Source organism: Triturus cristatus, chromosome 7 (assembly GCF_964204655.1).
Source record: "Triturus cristatus chromosome 7, aTriCri1.1, whole genome shotgun sequence".
Lineage (NCBI taxonomy): Eukaryota > Metazoa > Chordata > Amphibia > Caudata > Salamandridae > Triturus > Triturus cristatus.
The window spans coordinates 1,720,420,731-1,720,443,682 of NC_140590.1; the positions used below are offsets into that span (position 1 = coordinate 1,720,420,731).

Consider the following 22,952-nt stretch of genomic DNA (forward strand, 5'->3'; position numbering starts at 1 on the left):
CTTATTCAGAGATGGAGAAAACCTGATGAAATGTAAAAGGTGAAAAGTGCCCCGTAAACTTTGAGACTTCCGGATTTGGGGGCATATTATCAAGAAACAGGGTTAAAATTATTGCCGCTTTAGCGGCAGAAAACTGCCGCTAAAGCGGCGATAATGGGCTTGATAATATGCCCTAGAGAATTTCCATAGAAGCCCATGTTCTGGTGTCAACATCGGCTTCTATTGGAATTCTCTGCGGCATATTATCAACGTCATTACCGCCGCTTTAGCTGCAGTTTTCTGCCGCTAGAGCGGCGATAATTTTACCGCCGTGCTTGTTAATATGCCCCTTGGTGTTATACACCCTGTAATTTACATTTGGACAAGGGTAACATTTGTGATTTTATTTATGTATTGACACTCGGTATTAGCATTATCATATCCCTGGCTGGGCCACTGGTAATGACGTCCAACGACTTTTGTTTAATCGAATGGCGGATGACCTGCTTACAGCACATTTTTACATTTAATATGTCAGACGACTTTTCAGTGAGGCTAGGAATCAGCGCTTAATTTGTGAAAGGAATTCCGGTGCAATTGGAGGTAGGCGCCACAAATACCAAGGAGAGGCATGTTTACAAAGGCATTGTGGCACCGGAACGTTACTTTTTCCAACGTTCCAGTGGTGCAATGCCCTGCTTCATATTTTCAAAACTGTAAATAGAGCGATTTATCGAAAGAAAAGACAATATCTCTAGTCCTGCCTTGACTGGCTTCATTCCCTCTCCTTAAAACAACACTAAAGAACACGTACAGTCATACAAATGCAATCTTCCCCTTCGCCACTAGATGTCAGAAAAGCTCTATTGATGCTTGTGTTAGTATTACCATGCCAGGCCTCCCAGTAGCAGATCTCTTTAGCCTTTTCATTAAACATGCTGCTGTGACAGAGCCGCTAGCTTTCCAATTGGCATGAGTTGCAGCACCAGCCTCCTGGGTTCCCCACTCTAAAAAACGAAGATTTTGTAACGGTGCGGGGCCCTAGGCCCTCATGCACTCATAATGATGAAACGGACACACATAGTTAGTTGGTGGAACTGGCCCAGGGCACGTGCGCCCAGCTCCTTTTATTGGCAGGGTCACATGTCCAGTGACACCTGTGCTGGATGGGTGTGGGGTGGGGTGTAAGCCAGCCGCCTGGGAGTGGCTGGTACATTACAACAACTAGAACAGTGACCAGCAGGTCATTACATCCCTCCAAAACTTTATTCAAACTGGAAACAATAAAGTCCAACCTGTGGGAGAAAATAAAACAAAATAACAAACTTCCTTTAAGGATCTACTGTCATTGTGTGCCCGTATCATTATTTGTAACGTCTCTTTTGAGTTTATTGATCATATGTATGATGTATCTAATTTAGGTGATATGCTTCTCTTGATGATTGCTCTTTTTCTTTACGTTTATGTTTTTGTTGAATATTGTTTTGTGTTCCTTTAATAAAAAGACCCCCTCAAAAAATAAACAAAATAACAAACTTCTGCTGAGCCTCTTTAGCTACCTGCACAAACAAAAGACAATGGTACTACAGCAGCTGGGACCACCAGTTCTATTTGGCACAGTTCATGGGTGCCCTGCGGGTCCTGTCTTCTTTTGACTCTGTGCATGGAAGTTGACATCACTGTCTTTCTCGGCATAGCTCTTGTGGTGACGGAGCTGGTAGAGTGATGGTGGATCGGATCGATGTTACGTTTCACCAATCAGTCCTGGTTGTCGTGGAATCTCCACACAGGCAGCATTGCTTCTCTCTACAAAATAGTGGCGTAGTTGCAAGACATTCCTCTCACTAGGATGCCTGTCTTGCAGGTGTTCCCCTCTCACGGGATGTCCCGGAGGCCCTCTTCACCGTGCTTCCACTGGACTGGTTGCACTTTGCCGTGTCGCTGCAACGCAACTCTCGGGATGTGTGGAGGAAACGCTACGAGTCCCACCTTCACGTCCTTGGCTCTACCTGAAAGGTAGTTGTTGGCTCCTGCCATTTAGCATGAGATCTTTGTCATCCTGAGACCTACGGTAGAGCGGCTGTAGACTCATCTCTCGTGGCGGGACCCGCTCTCACTGGCATCTCTGAGGCCTTTGCCCCTGGGTCGCCATGGTCTGGTGTGGAGTGGTCGGATCCTCCTCTTCAGGATGTCCGAGCAGTCTCACCGTCCAGTCTCCCGTGCGACCCCAAAGGTGGATGTCACCAATGGTCCAACCTGCTCGCCTCTGCCATCACTAGGGGTTCTAAAGACTCGTGGATAGGTATTTTCTCCCAGTACCACCGATGTTCTCCAGGCCCTGTGCTCCATGTGCTCCGATGTTCTAGCACTTGTCACCTTTGCCTTTTGGTGTGCGAGTTGGCAGATCACACACTCCTCTCATCTTCTTTCTTCTTGTTGAGATTTCTTCTGCATTTCTTTGCGGTGGTGTCATGCCACTCAAATTCCTCCTTCTTGTTCTTTTCTTCGTGACGCGGTCTAGTCCCCTCTTTCTTGCTCGTATTCACTGACCAGGCCTCTCCGTGTGACGTGCATTGCACACGGGTCTCCCTGGTCTTGTCCTACCCCTAGGACAATGCACTCTCTTCCTACGATGACTAGACCTGTAGTCCCGACCTTCTTCTCGTGACTACTCATTCTCGGTCTTCATTCCTTTATTGCCAGTTTTCTTCTCTGACCTCTTCGATGGTCATCGTCACTCTGATCTCTTCTTTCATCATCATTACTCCGACCTCGTCTCAGGTCACTGCTTTACCGACTTTTTTCTCAGGTCGCCGCTTCACCGACCGTTGGCAGGTCGTCTCTTCAGACCTCTGGCAGGTCATCTTTTCAGACCTCTGGCATGTCGTCTCTTCAGGCCTCTGGCATGTCATCGCTCTGCTCTAGAGGATGCGCTCCCGGCGCCTCAATGCCACCCTGATTGCAGCGTCCTCTCGGGCCGGCTTCACGGGATATGTCATGCCGTGTGACCACCTGGGCCTTCTTCCTTACAGGGCGCTGACTCTCGTGCTCCAGTCCGTACCATCAGTACCTGGGGTACAATCTCCAGTGCAACATCTCTCCTTACGCTCTTTCTTCTTCCACTTGCGGTGGCGTCCTTGCGCCACTGGGCGTGCATGCCACGAACTTCCTCTGTTCTCCAGTGACAAGCTGCTTTCTCCTGGTGGCAACATTTCCAGTGTCCTTGCTGCTCCGGTGAACACCTATCACCACTAGGCGTCACCGCATCTCTCCTTCTCAGGCTTCGGCAGCCTTTCTGCCTGAAGTTCTTTCAGTGCTTACTGAGCATGTCGCCCTTTATGCCTCGTTCGCATGATAGAGTCTTGGTTGTTCTAGTTCAGTTTGGGCAGGTACTCTTTTCCCCCAACAACGTAGAGTTGCAGCAGCTGTTCCTGTGCTGCTGTGCATTTCCCTCACGTGGCAGGCCATGCTGCCTTTCTTGACCAGCAATGTACTAGCGTTTATGGGGTACACTCTTCATGATTTAAATCCAGTTTTCTCCCCATTAACTATGTGACATAGCAGCCATTCCTGTGCTGCCTTTCACATTAAACCTCCTTCAGGGTTCGATTGACACCATCTTCTGGATCTTGGTGCTCCACATCCTAAGCATATTAGTCTTGCTCACAACAGACTACTCTTGCGGTGATTATTCAGACGCTGTCCTGATATTGAAGGGATCACAATCATTTTCTCCTACCTGACATCTTGCCCTTGGGTCCCTGACGCTGTGTGTCTCCCCTGCAGCCGCTACCTGCCATCGCGCGGCCATCGCAGGGGGAGACTACAGCTCCCAGAGGGCATAGCGCTCACCAGCTGAATTGAATCTTCGCGCCCGGAGGCGCTTAAGAGAAGGAGGCTCCCTCGGTGGAGCGGGTGATTATTCAGACGCTGTCCTGATATTGAAGGGATCACAAGCATTTTCTCCTACCTGACATCTTGCCCTTGGGTACCTGACGCTGTGTGTCTCCCCTGCAGCCGCTACCTGCCATCGCGCGGCCATCGCAGGGGGAGACTACAGCTCCCAGAGGGCATAGCGCTCACCAGCTGAATTGAATCTTCGTGCCCGGAGGCGCTTAAGAGAAGGAGGCTCCCTCGGTGGAGCGGGTGATTATTCAGACGCTGTCCTGATATTGAAGGGATCACAAGCATTTTCTCCTACCTGACATCTTGCCCTTGGGTCCCTGACGCTGTGTGTCTCCCCTGCAGCCGCTACCTGCCATCGCGCGGCCATCGCAGGGGGAGACTACAGCTCCCAGAGGGCATAGCGCTCACCAGCTGAATTGAATCTTCGCGCCCGGAGGCGCTTAAGAGAAGGAGGCTCCCTCGGTGGAGCGGGTGATTATTCAGACGCTGTCCTGATATTGAAGGGATCACAAGCATTTTCTCCTACCTGACATCTTGCCCTTGGGTCCCTGACGCTGTGTGTCTCCCCTGCAGCCGCTACCTGCCATCGCGCGGCCATCGCAGGGGGAGACTACAGCTCCCAGAGGGCATAGCGCTCACCAGCTGAATTGAATCTTCGCGCCCGGAGGCGCTTAAGAGATGGAGGCTCCCTCCGCGTCGCGGGACGTGCGCGGGCGGCGCCGGGCTAAGCCCGGGCAAAGGGCGGGCCGTCTGTGGCCGTCAGGGGCTGAACGAGGCTGGGCTGGGCCACCCCCTTTTCGCCTTCCCCCGGAGGATCTTGGATTCGCGTTCGCTGGGTCTTACTACACGAAGGTACCCTGTTTGGTTCATACATAGCTGTTGTCTTTATGCATTGACTGGATTAGCACAAACCTGATCCTTGTGCCATACCACACTGCCCAGGGCTCTGACCTGACATTGCAATTGTATCTGCTCTTTGGCTCCTAAGATATCCTTGCTAAAAAGATGATGTGCAAACCGGGGAAAATATCTAAGCATCTTGTGACTCGCCCAAATACCAGATTACATGCAGCCGCTCCCCAACCCCTACCTACACTCACGGCCATCGACAAAATGTTACAACAAACAATTGGAGTTGTGGCCACCGCAATTTAAAATACTGAAAGAAGATTATCTCTCACACCTACTATATGTTTGCAAGACTTTGAAGGGGACTGTTCTGTACTAACTATTGACCCTACGGTCCCTGATTCTTTCCTCGCACCCTCCTTTACTGAGCTGCCATGCTCTCAGATGCTTTCTGAACCATTAAGTGGTGCGGAGTTGGGGCAGGTTACAAAGGAGTTCCCTAGCATCGTTGTGGACTCACATGCTACCCTGATCCCCTCTTCCCCTGCACTAATTTCGAAATCGGGGAAGTTAGACTCTAAGCTGAGGAAAAATAGTCTCGCTAAAAAAGTTAGAAAGCAGGGTAAAAAAACGCCGGCCAACCATAATCATAATTTGGTGACCCCACTGGATAGCACCCTGAATTCCCAACCGGGGGTGCCATGTTGGGTCACAAACATGGTGGCGGATTTACAGGCTTGCCTGGAACAGACCATTGTTGCACACATTAAACCTTTAATATCAAAAGTGGACAGAATTGTTACCATTCTAAATAATAAGGCAGTGGGAACAATAAAGTTAATAATTCCTTCTGAAAAGTTGGTATCTTCTGCTTCTAGTAACTTGGGGGCTGATCCTGTTGACATTTCAGTGGCCCAGAATACAATTTTAGGGAGCACAATCCCTAACCCTATAACTGCTATGCCACCACCTCCCTCTATTCCTAAAAATAAAGGTCATTTCACCCTGACCCCAAGGGCCCAAGCCGATAGTTCTAGTCTACACCCTAAGGAGGTTGAAGTCCCTGGAAAAAGTACTACAACCCTGCCAATGAGTCCTGCCCAGTGTAGGGCAGATCCCTGCCAGCTGCCTACAATAAATCTGCCCCCAGAAGCTCTACCTTATGTGGTTGTCCTAGCGGGTGTTCCAGCTCTAAGAGAGGGGAAAAAAGAACTTGAGATTGACCTTAAGAATAAATGTATTCAGTGGCTAAGTATAAACAGTCCCCTCCCTCCTAATATTTCGGGGGAAATCTTGGCGGTAAGAAGAATAGAGTGGATTGGAAGGGGTCCTAAAACAGTGGCAGGGGATGCTATAACAATAAACTTCAGGGATCCTGCCGCAGTGGATTATATATGTAAATCTTCCATGTGGCGGAACTCCCAGATATTGCCTCTCCATTTGTCTTATTTTTATCCCACCTCGAATTATAATCAGACCTTTATTCACTATGGTAGGAATCACCTTTTGCCATCTAGTGGGACTCGGCAATGAAAGCCACCTGTAGTACATCCCTTAATCCCCATCCCGCCTTTGCAGACGTACGCCCATTGGAACAGGTTCAGCGTCCTGGAAGAAGTTGACTGACTGGCCCAGATCGAAACTTCTGTTTTGAAATTGAGCAATAGGGATTGTACGGATGGATCTGGACCTGGGCAGAATACACTCACCCAACCTAGTGGTGATGATCCTTGTCCTGTCGTTGGTGGGTCGGTGGAAAACAGTGTAGGAGATAGCCGTGATCTGAGCCCCCTAAAAGAGCAGGGGTCTGATTATGGTGTAGATAGAGTGATGGAAGGGTCTATTAAGATACTTTCTTGGAACATCGCGGGACTCAAGAATAAATTACTTGACCCAGAGTGGTTCGTATTTATGACAAAACACGACATCTGTTTAATGCAAGAGACTTGGGCCCTGGAAGGGAGTGAATGCCCTGGCTTTGCGACGTTTGATATCTCTGCTATTTCAAGGGGCAAGGGTCGCCCCTCGGGCGGGTTATCCATCTGGGTAGGTACACATCTGGGACTACAGGCCACTTAGCTTGAAACTAATTCACCTGATATTCAATGTGTCCTTTTAACTTCATCTGATAAGTCACGTGTGGCCATTATTAATATTTACTCCAGGCCTACTACAAATGGAAATGAATCAAGCACTTTTATTGCTCTTGATCTCCTCATCCAATCACTCGATCCCTTAATTACAATAATTGTGGGAGGCGATTTTAATTGCCAGTTCGAACCCTTGAGTTTCCCCGAACAAGACAACCAAGATGAGGTAGACTCGCTCTGGTGTATTCCGGCCCCTGCCATTACCCCAGTGAAGGCCTGGACCAAGCTGGTACTACAAATCAAATCCTTCACACTTGCAAAGTCCCTATGGGCGTGCAATGGAAGGTCGGATAATGCTAATTCTGGTCTACCCACATTTAATAGGCCTAACAGTACTTCCATTATAGATTACATTTTATTGGAAGCCAAGCACTGGGATAAGCTTAAAGATTTCCAGGTTGTTACAAGACAAGATAGTGATCATAATGCTTTGCTCCTGACGCTTAAGCCTCGCGCATTTGGCTTAACCAACCCAGAGCCAAACACAGTACTGTCTGTATTACCCCTTACTATATCCAACAATAGAAGAAGGGTTAAGTGGGCAATGTGCCTGGAACAAACGACACGTCTTGCTGAAATTTATCGGACTGCCATCCCGCTAATAAGTGAAATGGGGGGTCCTCTCTCCCTTAAGCAGGCCCCTGACATACATAGAAGGTTGACTACGAGCCTCGGGGAGATATTTTATCCTGTATTCAAGCCCAGGCAATCAAGGCCTAGAACACATCCTTGGTATGACCATGACTGTAAATGCGCAAAGAGGAATATGCTTGTAGCTATAAAATCTAAAGATGGACCTACTATTAAGGCCTCTAGATTGCTGTACAAGAAGGAGTTGACCAGGGCGAAGAGTGAGTGGGAGGAATCCAAGTGGAACGATCTAAGGGAGGCACTCCTCTCTAAGGATTCTAGGACCTTCTGGGCTATTGCCACCTCAGCATTGAGTGGCGAACGAGAGCTAGGGGTTCCGAACATCGCCCCTCTAGTTTGGGAGGCGCATTTTAAAGAACTATATGCAAGCCCGGAGTCAAGAGCATTCCTGTGCCAGGATCAGGACAATAGATCATCTCCTGGGACTTTTGTAGCCTCGGACCCTATACCCGAAAATAGCCAACCTGGACCCTTGGCCCTTTGGACAGGGAATAGTTTACCGGATCCTCAGGTTATGACTGAGGGCAACCATCCAGATCCAATTACTTATAAGGAGGTAGAATCTGTGATTGAGGGTTTGCTCCCAAACAAAGCCCCAGGACTCGATAAGCTCCCGGGGGACCTCTTCCGCTCCCAACCCAAAATTTGGGCCCCTTATCTGACTGTACTGTTTAATGCGGTTCTGATGGGTTCTGCATTACCTGACACATGGCTAGGGGCCGAAATTGTACCGATCTTCAAGAAGGGCTGCCCATTAACCCCAGCCAATTATAGACCCATCAGCTTATTGGATTCCACTCAAAAATTGCTGGGCCGAATTCTATTAAACAGACTGCTAGACTGGATAGAGGTGAACAAAGTATTGACTCCCCTACAAGCTGGCTTTAGAACTGGCATATCTACCTTGGACCAGATCTTTCGGCTCCAGGTCCTCTTTTGCAAAACAGCAAGAGTGGAGGGTGGCAGCCTCTACCTTGTTTTTGTGGACCTGCGGGCCGCATTTGATCTGGTCCCTAGGCAGAAACTTTGGATGGTATTGAGGGACCTTGGTCTCCCACCATATCTACTCGATGTGTTGATTCGCCTCCACACAGGGAATTTTGCACAGGTGAGGTGCGGGAAGAACGGGGATCTATCTGCACGTTTCCCTGTAACTCGGGGGGTACGACAGGGCTGCGTATTGGCCCCTACACTATTTAGCTTGTACGTCAATGGATTGATTGACGAACTAAATAGTATCAAGGATACTGATGCCCCCCGACTGGTCTCTGGTCGGGTGCCCGCTCTGATGTTCGCGGACGACACACTGCTGTTATCCCGGACATCATCGGGCATCCAGCGGGTACTGGATGGGTTTGCGACCTTTTGTGCCTCGCGGGGACTGGAGATCAACTTGGGGAAAACCAGGTTTATGATCTTCAGTCCCCCGAGGCGCACACGTCTGAACCCTGTACTGGGGGGTGTCCCCTTGGAAAGAGTCAAGACCTTCACATACCTAGGGGTCACGCTTACTGAGAACTTTACCTGGGAAGCTCAAGTGGTAAAATCTTCTTTGAGGCTATCCCAAACATCGGGGGGAATTGGTAGACTTCACAGAACTTCTATTTTCAAACCTGTTACCCCTGTATTGGAGATTTATAAAACCCAGGTTAGGTCCGCAGCATTATACGCTGCAGAACTGTGGGGCCATACAAATACATCCAATCTTCAAAAGGTGGAACATGCTTTCATGCGTGGTCTGGTTGGCCTCCCCCAGAGTACGCCTCTAATACCATTACGCTTGGATATGGATTTGGTTCCCGTTAAAGACTTGGCTACCGCACGACCTCTGCTTTTTTGGAGAAGGCTCTGGTCTGCCCCTGAGCTTGAATTTTTTAGAGCAGAATTTAGTGCAATCTGGGGGACGCTAAAGTGTAAGAATATTCCCTGGCTGCTCCATATAAAGTCTTCCTTTTATCAAATCGGTCTGCCCCAACTTTGGGACACTCCGGATATTAGCTGTATGAGGACTCACAGGTCTGAGATACTGGCAGCTGTCAGACTTTTTAACTCCAATAGATTAAACTGCTCAGCTTCTCTGGGCAGGTTGACCTCCGAGTTTCTATTGATGAAAATTGAACCTAAATTGGAAGTATTTTTGGATGTAGTACAGCCCCCACTGGCGAGAAAACTTTATACTCAGTTAAGATATGGCTGCCTCCCAATCGGGGTATTTACATCTAGCTGGGGAAAATTGATTGAGGCCAAATGCCCAATTTGCAAAACATGCAAAGAAGATGTTGCGCACATTTTGTTCTTTTGTCCAGCATATAGTACGACCCGAAAATGCTGGCTTTTCCCCTTGTGCAAAATATTGGGCCTCAGAAAATGTGTACAAGCTCGAAGAGTTCTAACCTACGATACCAACCCACTTATTGTCTATGCAGTTTCCCGTTTCCTATTTGCTATGTGGAGGAGACGAAGGAGTTTTATTAATCCATAGTAATGGCCTATCAGTTTTTATTTTTTTATTAACTGACCATGATAACTCATTGTTTAATAATTGTTTCTTAAATTTACATCTTCTTATTTATGATCTTATTTTTGTACTTGTATATATTTTATTGTACTTTTATGGTCCTGCGACCGAAATAAAGTTATCATGATGATGATGACTACTCTTGCCTCCAGTGTTTATCTTTGCGGTGCCCCTTCTGTGTGTCCTTCCTTCTCCCTTTATCTGCTCTTCTTCCGGAGAGGAACTAGCTGCCTCTCCCCTGGCCCTGATCGCAGGCTACAGACAATCAGCCACTAGATGGCACTATTACATTAGTCCTAGGCCCCGGCAGCTTCGTTCATGCTGCGGCCTTCGTGCTCTCTATCTCGGAGGTTTCCTGCCTCATCGAGACCTCATCCTCCGGCTGCCTGTCACCAGGGGCACACACGCGCAGCAGAGGCCTCACCACCCTACACACGTGCCTCCTCTTGTGCAAAGTAAGTCTCTCTGTTTTCATTTATTTTAATATTCTGACAGCCTGTTGGGGTTGGGAGTTCCGATGCTGTCCCACTCGAATTGCGGTTTTCACGGGCGGGGCCCTCGCACTGAACCACTCCTGCAGCGGCGCCTTTTCAACCACGCGGGGGTCTCGCAGCCCTCCTCAGTACCTTGCCTGCTAGGCTGACGCCACCTCACCTGCAGTGCCAGGAGCAGTCGGTCTCCACCAGCTTGACCCTCGCTGCCGGGCCTCACCGGTGCTTGAAGCTATTTCCTTGACCATTCCTGCCACTTGCAGCAGCAGTTTCACCCCGGGCGGCAGGGGGTGCTCCTCGTGCTGCCCTTTCACCTGCGGGCACTTCAGACGCGGGGTGGGCTGTTGCTAGGGTGACCAGGCGTCCCTGATTTGCCTGGACAGCCCCGGTTTTTCGGCAGCTATCCCGGCAGTTTTCAGGAAATTAAGCTCATGTCCCGGTTTTTTGAGAGGGTCGGCTCAAAAGGGTCGGAGGTATTTTTGTATGTTTCACAAAGCAGGGATAGTTAGCAGCTGTTATAGGAAAGCAATTTAATTAATAGGCATGCATCTGGCTTTAATAATGGCATTTTTAATGTATTTTCTTACTGCCTTTTCTGTAATTTTCTGCTAAGGAGCTGTAGTGTACTGCTCAGCCAGGATGTGCATGTTAGAATGTTGAAGATTAGAATGTTGGTAGGATTCAGGCAGTTGCCGAATGGGCTGAGCAGATACAGACTGCTCCTGGTGGGGCTCTTATATTACACAACTAGATATACAATAAACCTACATTGAAAACTACCAAGAATGGACTACTATTTGTAACATTACATCTGGCGACGATTTGGAATGATTCTGCGCGTCAACTTCCAAGAAACCTCAAGATTAAAAAATTCTGAAGCAGCACTTCAACTCATCTGGCACCACGAGCCCCACCAGTGACCCCCACCGGTCGCCCTCAACTCCAAAGTGCCACTTTCTACCTACAAATCCTGCTGCCTTCCAGTTCCTTTCCATAGCTCCTACCCTCATGCTAGTTCCTGCCTGCATGCCAGCTCTAGCTCTCCACTGCTTGTTTTCCGGCTGACGACTCCCTCGGAGCAAAGTGTCCTTCTGTCTGCCCTGCATACCGCTCTCGTCTTGCTTGTTCCTCACCGTGTGACAGGCAGTGTTTGTAACCTGCAAGGAATCGGAGGTCAAAATTTCCTCTATGCTGCCTACCTCGTTTTAACATCTTCCCCAGCCACAGGCATTTCATTTTAGCTCTGCGAATTTTATACGCAGTTTGACTCTCAGCGTGAGCAGACATTCACTAACGGAGGTCAGTCTTATTTTATTAATTACCGGCATTTTTCAGAAGAAATGCCATTTTCCACCACTTTTACTTTTATTGCCATGCGACATTTGAAACCAGCGCGAGGCACCTCCTTACCTCGAGCTGGAGTCTCGAGGCAGCACCTTCCATCCATGGATATTCTCACTGTGACGACTCTTCCCCGCGTCATCACCGCTTTTCAGCATTTGTCGAGCCTACTCTTACCAAGAGCCATCCAGCCCGACGTCTTCCTGCCTGCCGCCATTTTGAGTTTGGTATTTTTCATCATTTCATGTGCACCTTCCAGCATATTTCTCGTCTTGCCAACCACGCCTGTTTGCCATCCAATCTTCCCACAGTTCCATGTTTTGCCTTCTTACATCCATGGAATTTCCTCAAGGACATCGGAGCGCTTTCACGGATTTGCAGCAGGTACTGTCTCATTTTCATTTTTAAAACGGAACTTTCAACACCACTTCGATCTGCTGTTTCCTTTCTCGAAGTACTGTAGTTTAACTTTTACAACAGCGCCATCCAGTGGTTATCTTCACCACCGCATCTCCTCAAAGAAAAACATGATTCCAGCTGATTCAATGCATATGTTCGAGCTTATGTTCCTTCTGTTATTTTAAATTGATGTTTTTCCATCAGGTTCAACCTCGCCTGGATTTACCTGCAAGATTCATATTCTTACCATATGGCATTACTGTTTTTATTACTTTGACATCATTTTTTATGTACTTGCCCTAACGTGTTGTTAGCGCTGTTACTGTAAATTACATTTTTACTGCGTAGCATGTTAAAAAAAAAAAAAAAAAAAAAGAGGAAGGGGTAGTTTTACATTTACGTTCTTCACATCTTGTGTTTTTACTGTGTGGCAGTTTTATCCACACCATCTCCTTAAGCCTCTTCATATTACCTGTTATTGTACGTTTTAGTCAAATATTAATGCTTTATGTGGTCTTCCTCCACATTTATTTCACGTTTCATGTAGCACATAGTGCCGTGTGCCGTGCCGCACACCTTTCACTCCAATTTTGGGGAATATTAATGCTTCATGTGGTCTTTCTCCACATCTATTTCACGTTTCATGTAGCAATAGTGCCGTGTGCCGTGCCGCACACCTTTCACTCCAATTTTGGGGAATATTAATGCTTTATGTGGTCTTCCTCCATATCTGTTTTACGTCTCATGTAGCACATTGTGCCGTGTGCCGTGCCGCACACCTTTCACTTCAATTGTTGTGGGGATTTTTCATTTAGCAAAGTAACTGTACTTTATAGTCCTTATTTACATTATGTTACTTTTACCTACTTTACAGTGCCTCCTTTCTAAAACCCCTGTGGTAGAATTTCCAGGCATGTGTCATGATAGCTTACACGCTATCTAGTGGATCTATTTTCAAATATCCACCTAGGTGTACTTCACACACCTTCCTTACGCCTTTAGAGTGCCTTTTCTTTCTTTCTTCTTAACTTACTTTTCTTTTCCATTTCCTTTCCGCTCGCCACCTTCACAGTGGTCTGGCCAACCACTGTGCCCTGGTGGTGTTTAGCAAGTCAACCTCTTTCAAGTTTTTGCGCTCCATTGCCGCGCAAATTTCTTTCTTCATTTCCTTGCTTGTTCTTCCTCACAGTACTCTTCCCCTTCAACTTCTACTTGTTCACACCGGTTGTCTGCGTTAAAGGGGGAAGAAGGGTTCTATACATGCTTTGATTTCATTGTTCATATTTCTGTGCTTTTCTGAGTGCTTTTCTTTTAAAAGGTTAAAAAATGTATTACACATTCATTAGGCATTTTAAAATTTATAAATATTTGATTACGTGTTTTAAAATGTATTACTTGTCACATCACTTCAAGATTTATATACCTTGTCCTTTGATTGTAACCTTTTGTTGTACATCTTTGAAGTCTCCTTTCTCATTGTAAAGAAGGGAGAAGATGTAGTGTACTGCTCAGCCAGGATGTGCATGTTAGAATGTTGAAGATTAGAATGTTGGTAGGATTCAGGCAGTTGCTGAATGGGCTGAGCAGATACAGACTGCTCCTGGTGGGACTCTTATATTACACAACTAGATATACAATAAACCTACATTGAAAACTACCAAGAATGGACTACTATTTGTAACATTACAGGAGCACTGTCATTCTGTGCACTGTGTTGAAGTAAAAATGTAGTCCTTCTTCTATTTTTGGGAAATGTCCTGGTTTTTTTCTGATGTCATGCAGTCCAGAGCCCCTCATCACTACAGGGGCTGCAGCACCTTTATTTCTCGGGCGTCGTCAGCCTCGCATCACCTTCCAGGCCTTCTCGACCTGCCGGCCTCGCTAGTCTCTACTGTGACACCGACTTTTCGCCGGTCAGCTACGGGCGGCTTCCGCTTCCTTTGCGGGGGTTCGTGACGACCCGGTCCGGCACTTGTCACCGTCTAGGGCTCACATTCCGCCCGATGTCTGATCAGGCTTCGATGCACCTCATGGCATTCTGCAGTGGCAGCCAGTGTCTAAGCAGTCAGGCCTTGCTCGCATTTCTCTTCTGCCATCAGGGGGGCTCCCGTCACGCTGGATGGCACGGCCACATACTTTTCCGATGCAGGGTGGGCTCCTGCTGCCTCACCTTCACCCCAGGGCTCTTCACTCGCCCCGCGGGCACTCAGATGATTCTTTCACCTGTTGCAGGGGGTGCCCTCGACACAGGCAGCACTCTCCTGCTCAACCACCTTCAAAAAAGCAGCTGCACACGCGGGCAGTTTTCCGCTCGTCGCCAGTGTAATTGTGCATGGCCCTAGGCCATCATGCACTCATAATGATGAACGGACACACATAGTTAGTTGGTAGAACTGGCCCTGGGCACGTGCGCCCGGTCCCTTTTATTGTCAGGGTCACATGTCCAGTGATGCCTGTGCTGGATGGGTGTGGGGTGGGGTGTAAGCCAGCCCTCTGGGAGTGGCTGGTACATTACAACAACTAGAACAGTGACCAGCAGATCACTAGAGATTTGTTTCTGGATCGCCTCTGACTGAAGACTCCAAAAAGTAAAGGAAAGCGAGGCAAAGATTTTGAGCAGGCCCCACCGAAGAAATGTTGTCAAGTAACACCCCCCTTCCCCTCCGCCCCATGTTTATAGCACCGCCAGCCAGTCCTGGCTCTCATCCTTCAGGAGAGCTGGGCGAACAAATTAACAGGAAGAACCAGGGCAGAGCCGAGCCAAGGTTTTATCAGAGCGCTAAGGGCTCACGCACGAGCCGAGCCCTGAAAATAGTTGGTATGCAAATCATACAACAAACATCATGTAAAAAATACAATACAGATTCTTCAAAACTCAAGACTGTATTTATTTTTTCCCTAAAGGTTTTTTATGTTATTTTATGCAAAGATATTTGATTGTATTTTAAGCAGTTGCGTTAACAAAATACATTTTAGTAGTACCTGATGTAATTTTTAACAATGGAACAAAAAAGAGAGAGAAAACAGTCCCCCCCCCCAACTTTCTTGAGAGGTTGACTGAGACAAACAGCCAGGCTTTTTCACAGTTCTGAGGCCCACCTAGCATGCGCTTAGTTAATACCTCCATGTTCTCGTGGTCCCATTTACTCCATCAGTTCCAAAGGTCTAAGGGATGTCAGGCACCCCCCCCCCCCCAGCACAGCAGAATAAGCAGGTAGGTAAGCAGGGCTTTAATTGGGATGAAAAAACTGGAGGGCGAGGTCTCTCAAAGGGGCGTGTCTGATGTAATTAAGGGTGTGGCTTAAAAACACGTAAGCTGAAAATTTGTGCTTAGCACAGTGTGCCGCACAAATGGTATTTTGCTGATTCTGTCATTGCATCCAGATATATAACACAAGAAGTAAGATTAGAACTACAACAAGCCAGGAAAATTGAATTGGCTTTGCCAGTGGTTGTTAGTTGCATAAGATAAATAAGCTACAACTATAGCTTCGTCGTATAGGATATTAAAAAAGCTTTAGTTCTTGTAGGAGAGGTTGTGGCGTAACGGCTAGAGCTGCTGACTTTGTGGCTGGTGGAAACAGACTCAAGTCTCTGCATCGGCTCACTAGCCTGTGATTCTGGGCAAATCGCTCAATCTACCCGTGCCTACCAAAAATAATATGAACATATCTTTGTGTACTGGTGCTCATGTAAGGCGATCCAATACCTTTGGTCCAGTTGTGCAATATACAACTGCAAAGCAAAAAAGTGCCATCAAAAGCAGTCACCAGCCGCAGTGTCAGGGCTAAGACAAACATGGAGAGCCCGATAGGAGCCCCCCTCACATCTGCTTTTTAGAGATGCCGGTTCTGAGCCCCGTGTTCTGTTGGATCAAACAATTGCTTAGTGTCGAGGATAATCAATCCTAGTCAAAAATATTAGATGGCTGAGTCTGAAGCACACAGACAAAGAAACCAACATACTGAATATGTTGTCTTGCCGTGCAGTCACTGCAGGGTCACCGGAAGGGTCGTGCTGTGGTAATTTAATGAGCCGCGACCTTTTACGACGAATATTCTACAAACAACTAAGGACAAGGATTGCATCTACGAAATGTTCATATTACATGCCCTTATATTGGCGGCATACTGAACAAGGGTCCCGCGCAGACTGCCTAATTAAGCCTCAACTCTACACTAAGGTGGATCTAGGACAGATCTGAATCATATGTGTCCTTACACTTGATAAGAAAGACAAGGAGTTTGGTTAATCATTCGGTTCGGCTGGTTGCTTGACACATACTAGTCCTGAGGAAGACCCCAGTGATGTTTCCCAATTGACACCTACGCCATGGGTCGAAATGTTGACGCATAGCCATATCACGTCCACAGTCATTACACCCCTAAAAATGATTACCAAGTAAAATACAGGGTTTGTAATGAAAAATATATATGACGACAGGACGGAATTCGCAAACATTTTTTACATTTTGTCTTGATTTGTGTATTAGTTAACTTTGGTAACACTGTCCCACTGTTTGTTATATCAGTCTGTCTTGAGTCACGTGTTTGTCTTGTGATTCAATTGTGCAACAGCCATATATACCATGAGACATTTAATGGTTATATATGAAAAGATAACATTTTCATTATGTTTGCTTCTTTGTCCGGTGTGCTTCGGACTCAGCTTTTTGACTAGGATTGATTATCCTTGACACTAAGCAATTGCTTGATCTGACAGAACACATTGTAGCACTTATCATACATACCCAGGTTCTGAGGAATACAGGGCTCCCCCATTATAGATAATGGTTCTGAGCACCGGCAGGACCCTGCCCACCTAAAGCCATGCAGGTAGGTACCCCACCTACATTTGTTACATTCGTTCATATTTGTGGCCCATGTCATGAAAGTTTTCCATGGCCAGCAAGGACCACGGTCTATTACCCCATTCGTAAATTGCCGCTACAGTTTCTGATTTCCATTTCTGATCTCTTTGTTGCTTAGCCGTCAGTTTCATGCATAGTGAGGTGTTTATATTCTAGGAGTGCATGTACAACACAATTGTGGCTAGGTCAGCCTATTTCGGAAAACTCAGAGCCCCCGTCAAGAGGCTCAGGATTTCTTTCAAAAACATTTTCAACGGAGGGCAAGACCACAAGATATCCATATCACCCCCCTCTTGCCCACACCCCCTCCAACACAATTCCATCCCTTGTAATCTTTTTGGTTTCAGGTCCCACAGTGTCATATATGTGTGTAGCAATTTCCTATTCTGGACACATTTGTACATAGAGAGGAGGTCTAACCCTAATTGTCTCCATCCTTCCATAGGTATATCACTCTGTAGAATTTTTTGCCATTTCCTCATGTATGTCCATTGAGTTTCGGAGTTGCAGCCATCAGCACAGAGTAAATGGAAGTAAGGCCCCCTAGGTGACATGTATAGAGGGAAAAGTTTCTATCAGTCTGTGAGCAGTCTAATGGCTGCCACTTTGTTTGTGGGGTGAAGCGACCAGTATCAAAGCTGCCAGGAACTCATTTGGGAGCATACATACAGCCCCATATGCCAATTTTTCATCCGTTCCAGTGGCGTGGCACTATTTACCATATTTATTACAAGGTGGCGCTAAACCACTTAACATGGCCTTATGCCACCTTGTAAACATGCCCCTTTCAGCTGCAGTCTGCTACAGCAAAGGGGCGTGCAGTGGGTGTTGAAGTGGGCGTTGCACTGCAACACCCGTTGCTTTTTAATGCAGTTTTACTGGGGCAGCAGCAAAAACTAAGCTCGGGCAATCCCTGATCTTAGAATGGTGAAACGAGGAGAAACTACGAGTTTCTCCTCGTTTTTTGCTCTTTCCATGTGTGCTGCAGAAAGAGCAATTCACCATTATTGATTGTTTATGTGCAGTAAGGTGTCCCTGCACATAAACATTCACTCATGCACCGCAGGCACCCATGCAACATGGCGCAAGGGTGCCTGCGCTGCTTCTAGGCAGCTTCTTTAGTGCCAGCACTAGGGAAATGCAGTGGGATGTCATATCTTTGTCAATACATTGCATCCCTCTGTTTTGAAAATGTCGGAGTGTGGCTTTGCCAAATTTGGCCTAACACCGTGCTCCAGCATTTTCTTGTAAATATCCCGTTAGGTGTTTTCCCCTAGTTTAAACTCCCTCTTACACTGTCCAAAACACTTAACTTCAAAGACATCTCGAATCTGTGAGGCACAGTAGTACTGCTTTATATCTGAGTGACTCTGCCCAATCTATCGCCTATGTGCCGCGCTATTCGAGTTCTCTTCCATGCCCTTACAAAAGAGTCTGTAAAGTTTTTAGTTCTGCTTTGGGGATTATAACAGGAAGGGCTTGGAAATCATACAGTAAGCGGGGCAGGACGTTCATCCGAATGGCGCCTACCTTGCCAAGCCACAACATGTACTTCTGCCAGCATTACAAATTGGAGGTAATGGCATGAAACAATCGGGGATACTTTGCAAGGTATAGGTTTCACACTCTTATGGGGGCATATTATCAAGACAGGCGATAAAATTATCGCCGCTTTAGCAGCAGAAAACTGCCGCTAAAACGGCGATAATGGGCTTGATAATATGCTCTATGGAATTCCAATTGAAGCCCATGTTAGATGTGAAAGACATCTAACCTGAGCTTCAATTGGAATTCCATAGAGCATATTATGAAGCCCATTATCGCTGTTTTAGCGGCAGTTTTCTGCTGCTAAAGCGCGATAATTTTATTGCCTGTCTTGATAATATACTCCGTGGAGACTTGTGAAGATGTAAGTTCCCAAGTATTTCAACCTATCCTTAGTCCATCCGAATGGCATGGAAGTGTATTTGTTTAACACGCGGAAGCATTTCATTTAGTATCTGATTATATCACTGCATTGAGAGGCATTTATTAAAAGAGTTTGCTTTTAACATTCCTGCTTCCTCTACCCTTCTGACAACAATGCTCTTGGTAAACTAAGGAGCAAGTCCCTTGTCATGAGTACGCTATAATATACAGCTTAGATCCTTAGATGGAGCAACATAAAAATCTATTAAATCAAACGCAAGAAGTTTTCGTGCAGCGGACATCCTAAACTTGCATATTTGAAGATGTTCTCTTATGTCACAATTAAAAAAAGAGGTTCAGAAAATAAAATATTTTTCAAGGATCACACAATTTAATGTCACAGGGAAGCCCGGATTGGTCCCAGGTTTTCTAGTTCCACAGTGTATACTTTTCAGCCACTAAATGAGTATCTCTTTCTCTTGCAGTGTAACATCAAAGGCTGGTTCTTTGCTACAATTCCTGGCACAGGAGGGTAGAGCGTAGGAGGCAGACTTGAGCCACATAAAAGCTCGGCTCGCTTTGGGCTTGAGGGTCTATCAGGACCTCGAGCTGAACTAGAGCGAGGCTTCAGGCTTGAGCAAGGCTCACACATTCAGTGGCACGCCCACCTCCATCCTGCAGTAACAGTAGCAATTGTAATTATTAGTGCTTAAAAAACGGCAATACATTTATTATGGAGAGCTATATTTAAGAAAACCAATATATACGCAATTGATTAACTCACCAGCGAGAGATAGAAGAGTGTTTCAAAGGCTGTGGCAGGGAGTCTGCAGCCCATGATGGCGCCGTCTTCTTTACTGCCGCTCTTTTGAGTTAAGCTTCTCTGATAGCGCCTGCTGAAGATGAGAAGGGACAAATTTCAGAAGGTTATCTCGGACTGCCCTTGCCTTTATTGAGGGCCACTGGAATTATGCAGCAAAGGAGGACCAGATTTTGCTTAATATGTCTCTTTACAACACAAGTCATTGCATCGCGTGCTTTTACAACGAGGTGGTTACAACGCAGTACCATTACAACGCAAATCGTTACAACAACTTGCTCTAGATGGCGTGCTGGATTTAGGAATAGTATAATTTACTGTTCCAACTCCAGTGTGTGCAACAGTAGGGACAGTGTTTGAACAGTAAATTAAATTATATTATTCTTTAGTTTAGAGCGCCATCTAGCGCAAGTCGTTGTAACGACTTGCGTTGTAATGGTACTGCGTTGTAACAATGCGGTCGTTACAACAACCGCGTTATAAAGGTATCGCAGTGTAATGACGGCGTTGTAAAGGTTGTTTCCCAATTTTGCTACAATGATGGATAAGGTCAGTGCCCTGTAATCATTATTTCAAATACAAAGACTCTGCAACAGAGTGTTCCAGGAGTTTCCAGGAGTGTTCTATTTTTCACGCTTCCGATGTTACTTTTGAAATTCAAGCCTGACTGATGCCTATAGCCTTCTGAAGCATGGATGAAATTGCTATTGCAAACTGACATATCCCTTGTCCTGATGAATACCCTCAAATTGTCCATGAGTGGTTGAAACGTCAACTACTATAGTTTAGAACTGTACTGATCAGATAGACCTCTGAGGAAAAATGCGAAACTTAATTTCACCCTCATTTCTAACTATCGTAAGAGATTACAACTATATGTTTGCATCCTCTTTAGGTATGCTTTTCATGTAGCTTTTATGTCGTTCACCTGTTTATGCATGTGAGCACTGTGCGTCACCTCACAAATAATTGCAGCAGCTTTGCTGGATGGCATTTTTCTGCTATCTTGCTGGAATGGAGTTAACTCTTGGGGGCTTATTCACAAAGTTAAATTTACATGTATAGATATACTCATGTGTAAATTTACTACTGCACCTAGAAGTAACTTTACACTTTTTTGCTAATCACCATCTCCTAGTTTACATTTACTACTAGATGCTGACTTGCATGCCTCCCCCCTCACAAAACAGGTGGCACAGACTGCTAGAACAGGGTTTGTGTATGGAAGTTCCTACTAGTAACCTTCCACATTTAGGTGGAGGTCTCCATCAGTGTGTCTGTGATCTCCCTGTGGTAATGTATAGGGAATAATAATAATACCGTTTAATAACAAAATAAAAATCTGAATAATATTTTAATGTAAAATAACACTAAATAACTATTTTGAACCTAGCATTATGAAAATATAATATTACAGTACATTAACTCATCAAATCAAATGTTTAATCAATAATAAAGTATATTAAGGTAATTTATGATTAATATTTGAAATATTTTTTAAATCCCAACATCACTGCCATTCTATATTTAATCATTAAAAAGGACATCCTATTAAAACGTATTTGTTTAATTAATATTGATTCATTTTCATTTTTAATAGTTTTAGAATTTAATGTAATTATTTTTTAACAAAATATAAATTTTATATTGACTATGACTTTTAGCATTTTATACACAGACACAGATTTATGATGCACACACACACACACACACACACACACACACACACACACACACACACACACATATATATATATATATATATTCATTCAGAAAACTGCCCGCAGAGGAAGGGCCCACAGCAGGTAAGTACGCTTCAAATTTCTTTATTAAAGGTTGCCGTATACAGGAAATGAACTTTGCCTGCTAAATAATCCTTTTCGTCCAACGCGTTTCATGCCAAGCTGCATTTCATCAGGGACTCAGGATTTGATAACTGCGCGATGGCACTGTCTTTTAAACACCTGGGATTAGTTCAAGTCCCGCCTCTTTTGGTATCACCACTCAGGGGCATCTCGGTACTTGTGGTGCTTTGCTGCTTCTCCAGTGAGCTGTATGCCACCCGTAGTTAAAATTCACTAAATGATTCCCAAGTGGGTTGCGGCACAAACTCACTTCCTAGTACCGGCATCTTGTTACCTTTAACAGCGTTCCTGCTCCTTGTGCAATCTCGCTGGGTTGCCAAAATTCCTTCTACATTTCATATCGCCGTGTATTTTCAAAAACAGAGATCTTCTGCAATTTTTTAGCATTGATTGTGTCCCGCTTCAGAGTAGAGGGGGAGATAGAGTGTTAAAACTAAGACGATTGGAATCACGTTATATTATTGACCAGCATACCAAAACTCCTAATGGGTTAAATAGCGGGGAGGAGCTGATAGTACATCTAGGGAGCTAGACAGTACAGAAATAGGAGCTCCCGAGGTCAATAGGTTGCATACGAATGTCAGTTCTTTTAATGGTAGGATCTTTGATTGTAATAATAATATTCTTATCCAGCTTTCTTCTTCCGAATTTGTTTTTTTAAACAGACGCCGATACACGGCGATATGAAATGTAGAGGGAATTTTGGCAACCCGATAGAGGTTGCCTATTGCCGATCCACGGCGACATCACAGCAAATTATTGCTTTTTTAATAATGATTGACTACACTCTTTCTAGGGTGTTTGTGTCTGTTATTTTTAACATTAGCATCTAATATTGAAGTACTTAAGAGAAATATACGCGTCATTAGTATCAGTATTGGGCATTTAAATGTTGCACTATTAACGTCCCAAACAGTTTAGAACCAGCTTATCCCAGCCGGCAAGAAATTCCTACCCCAGCTGGTGATAGTGCTCCTCTCCTCTTACCTACTAAAGGAAAATAGATGCTTTATTTTAAACACCACATTGGAACATACTAAAGAGAAAAATTAAACTCGCACTAATGACTCCATGCCCCATAATGCTCTATGGACTTTGCACTAAGCTCACGCCCAGTGGGGTCATGGAAACAAATAAAGTCAGTGAATGAAAAAATGCGAGCTTCTAATGTGTTGCATTGCATGCCCTTGAAACGCGTTGGCGAA

The 22,952-nt window shown here is 45.7% G+C and overlaps 1 protein-coding gene across 4 annotated transcripts in view; it reads right to left on the minus strand.

The window, feature by feature from the left end:
- TMEM52B (transmembrane protein 52B) overlaps nucleotides 1-22,952 on the minus strand; it is a 137,443-nt gene that overhangs the window by 11,276 nt on the left and 103,215 nt on the right. The window contains exon 2 of one of the 4 annotated variants that reach the window (XM_085614633.1): nucleotides 19,847-19,955. In XM_085614633.1, the coding sequence (XP_085470759.1) occupies nucleotides 19,847-19,900 (54 nt within the window). In that variant the 5' untranslated portion in view covers nucleotides 19,901-19,955. Of the gene's footprint in view, nucleotides 1-11,548; nucleotides 11,657-11,954; nucleotides 12,089-19,846; nucleotides 19,959-22,952 lie in introns of those variants that run through there. The other 3 variants (XM_085614632.1, XM_085614634.1, XM_085614631.1) reach the window with 3 other exon arrangements.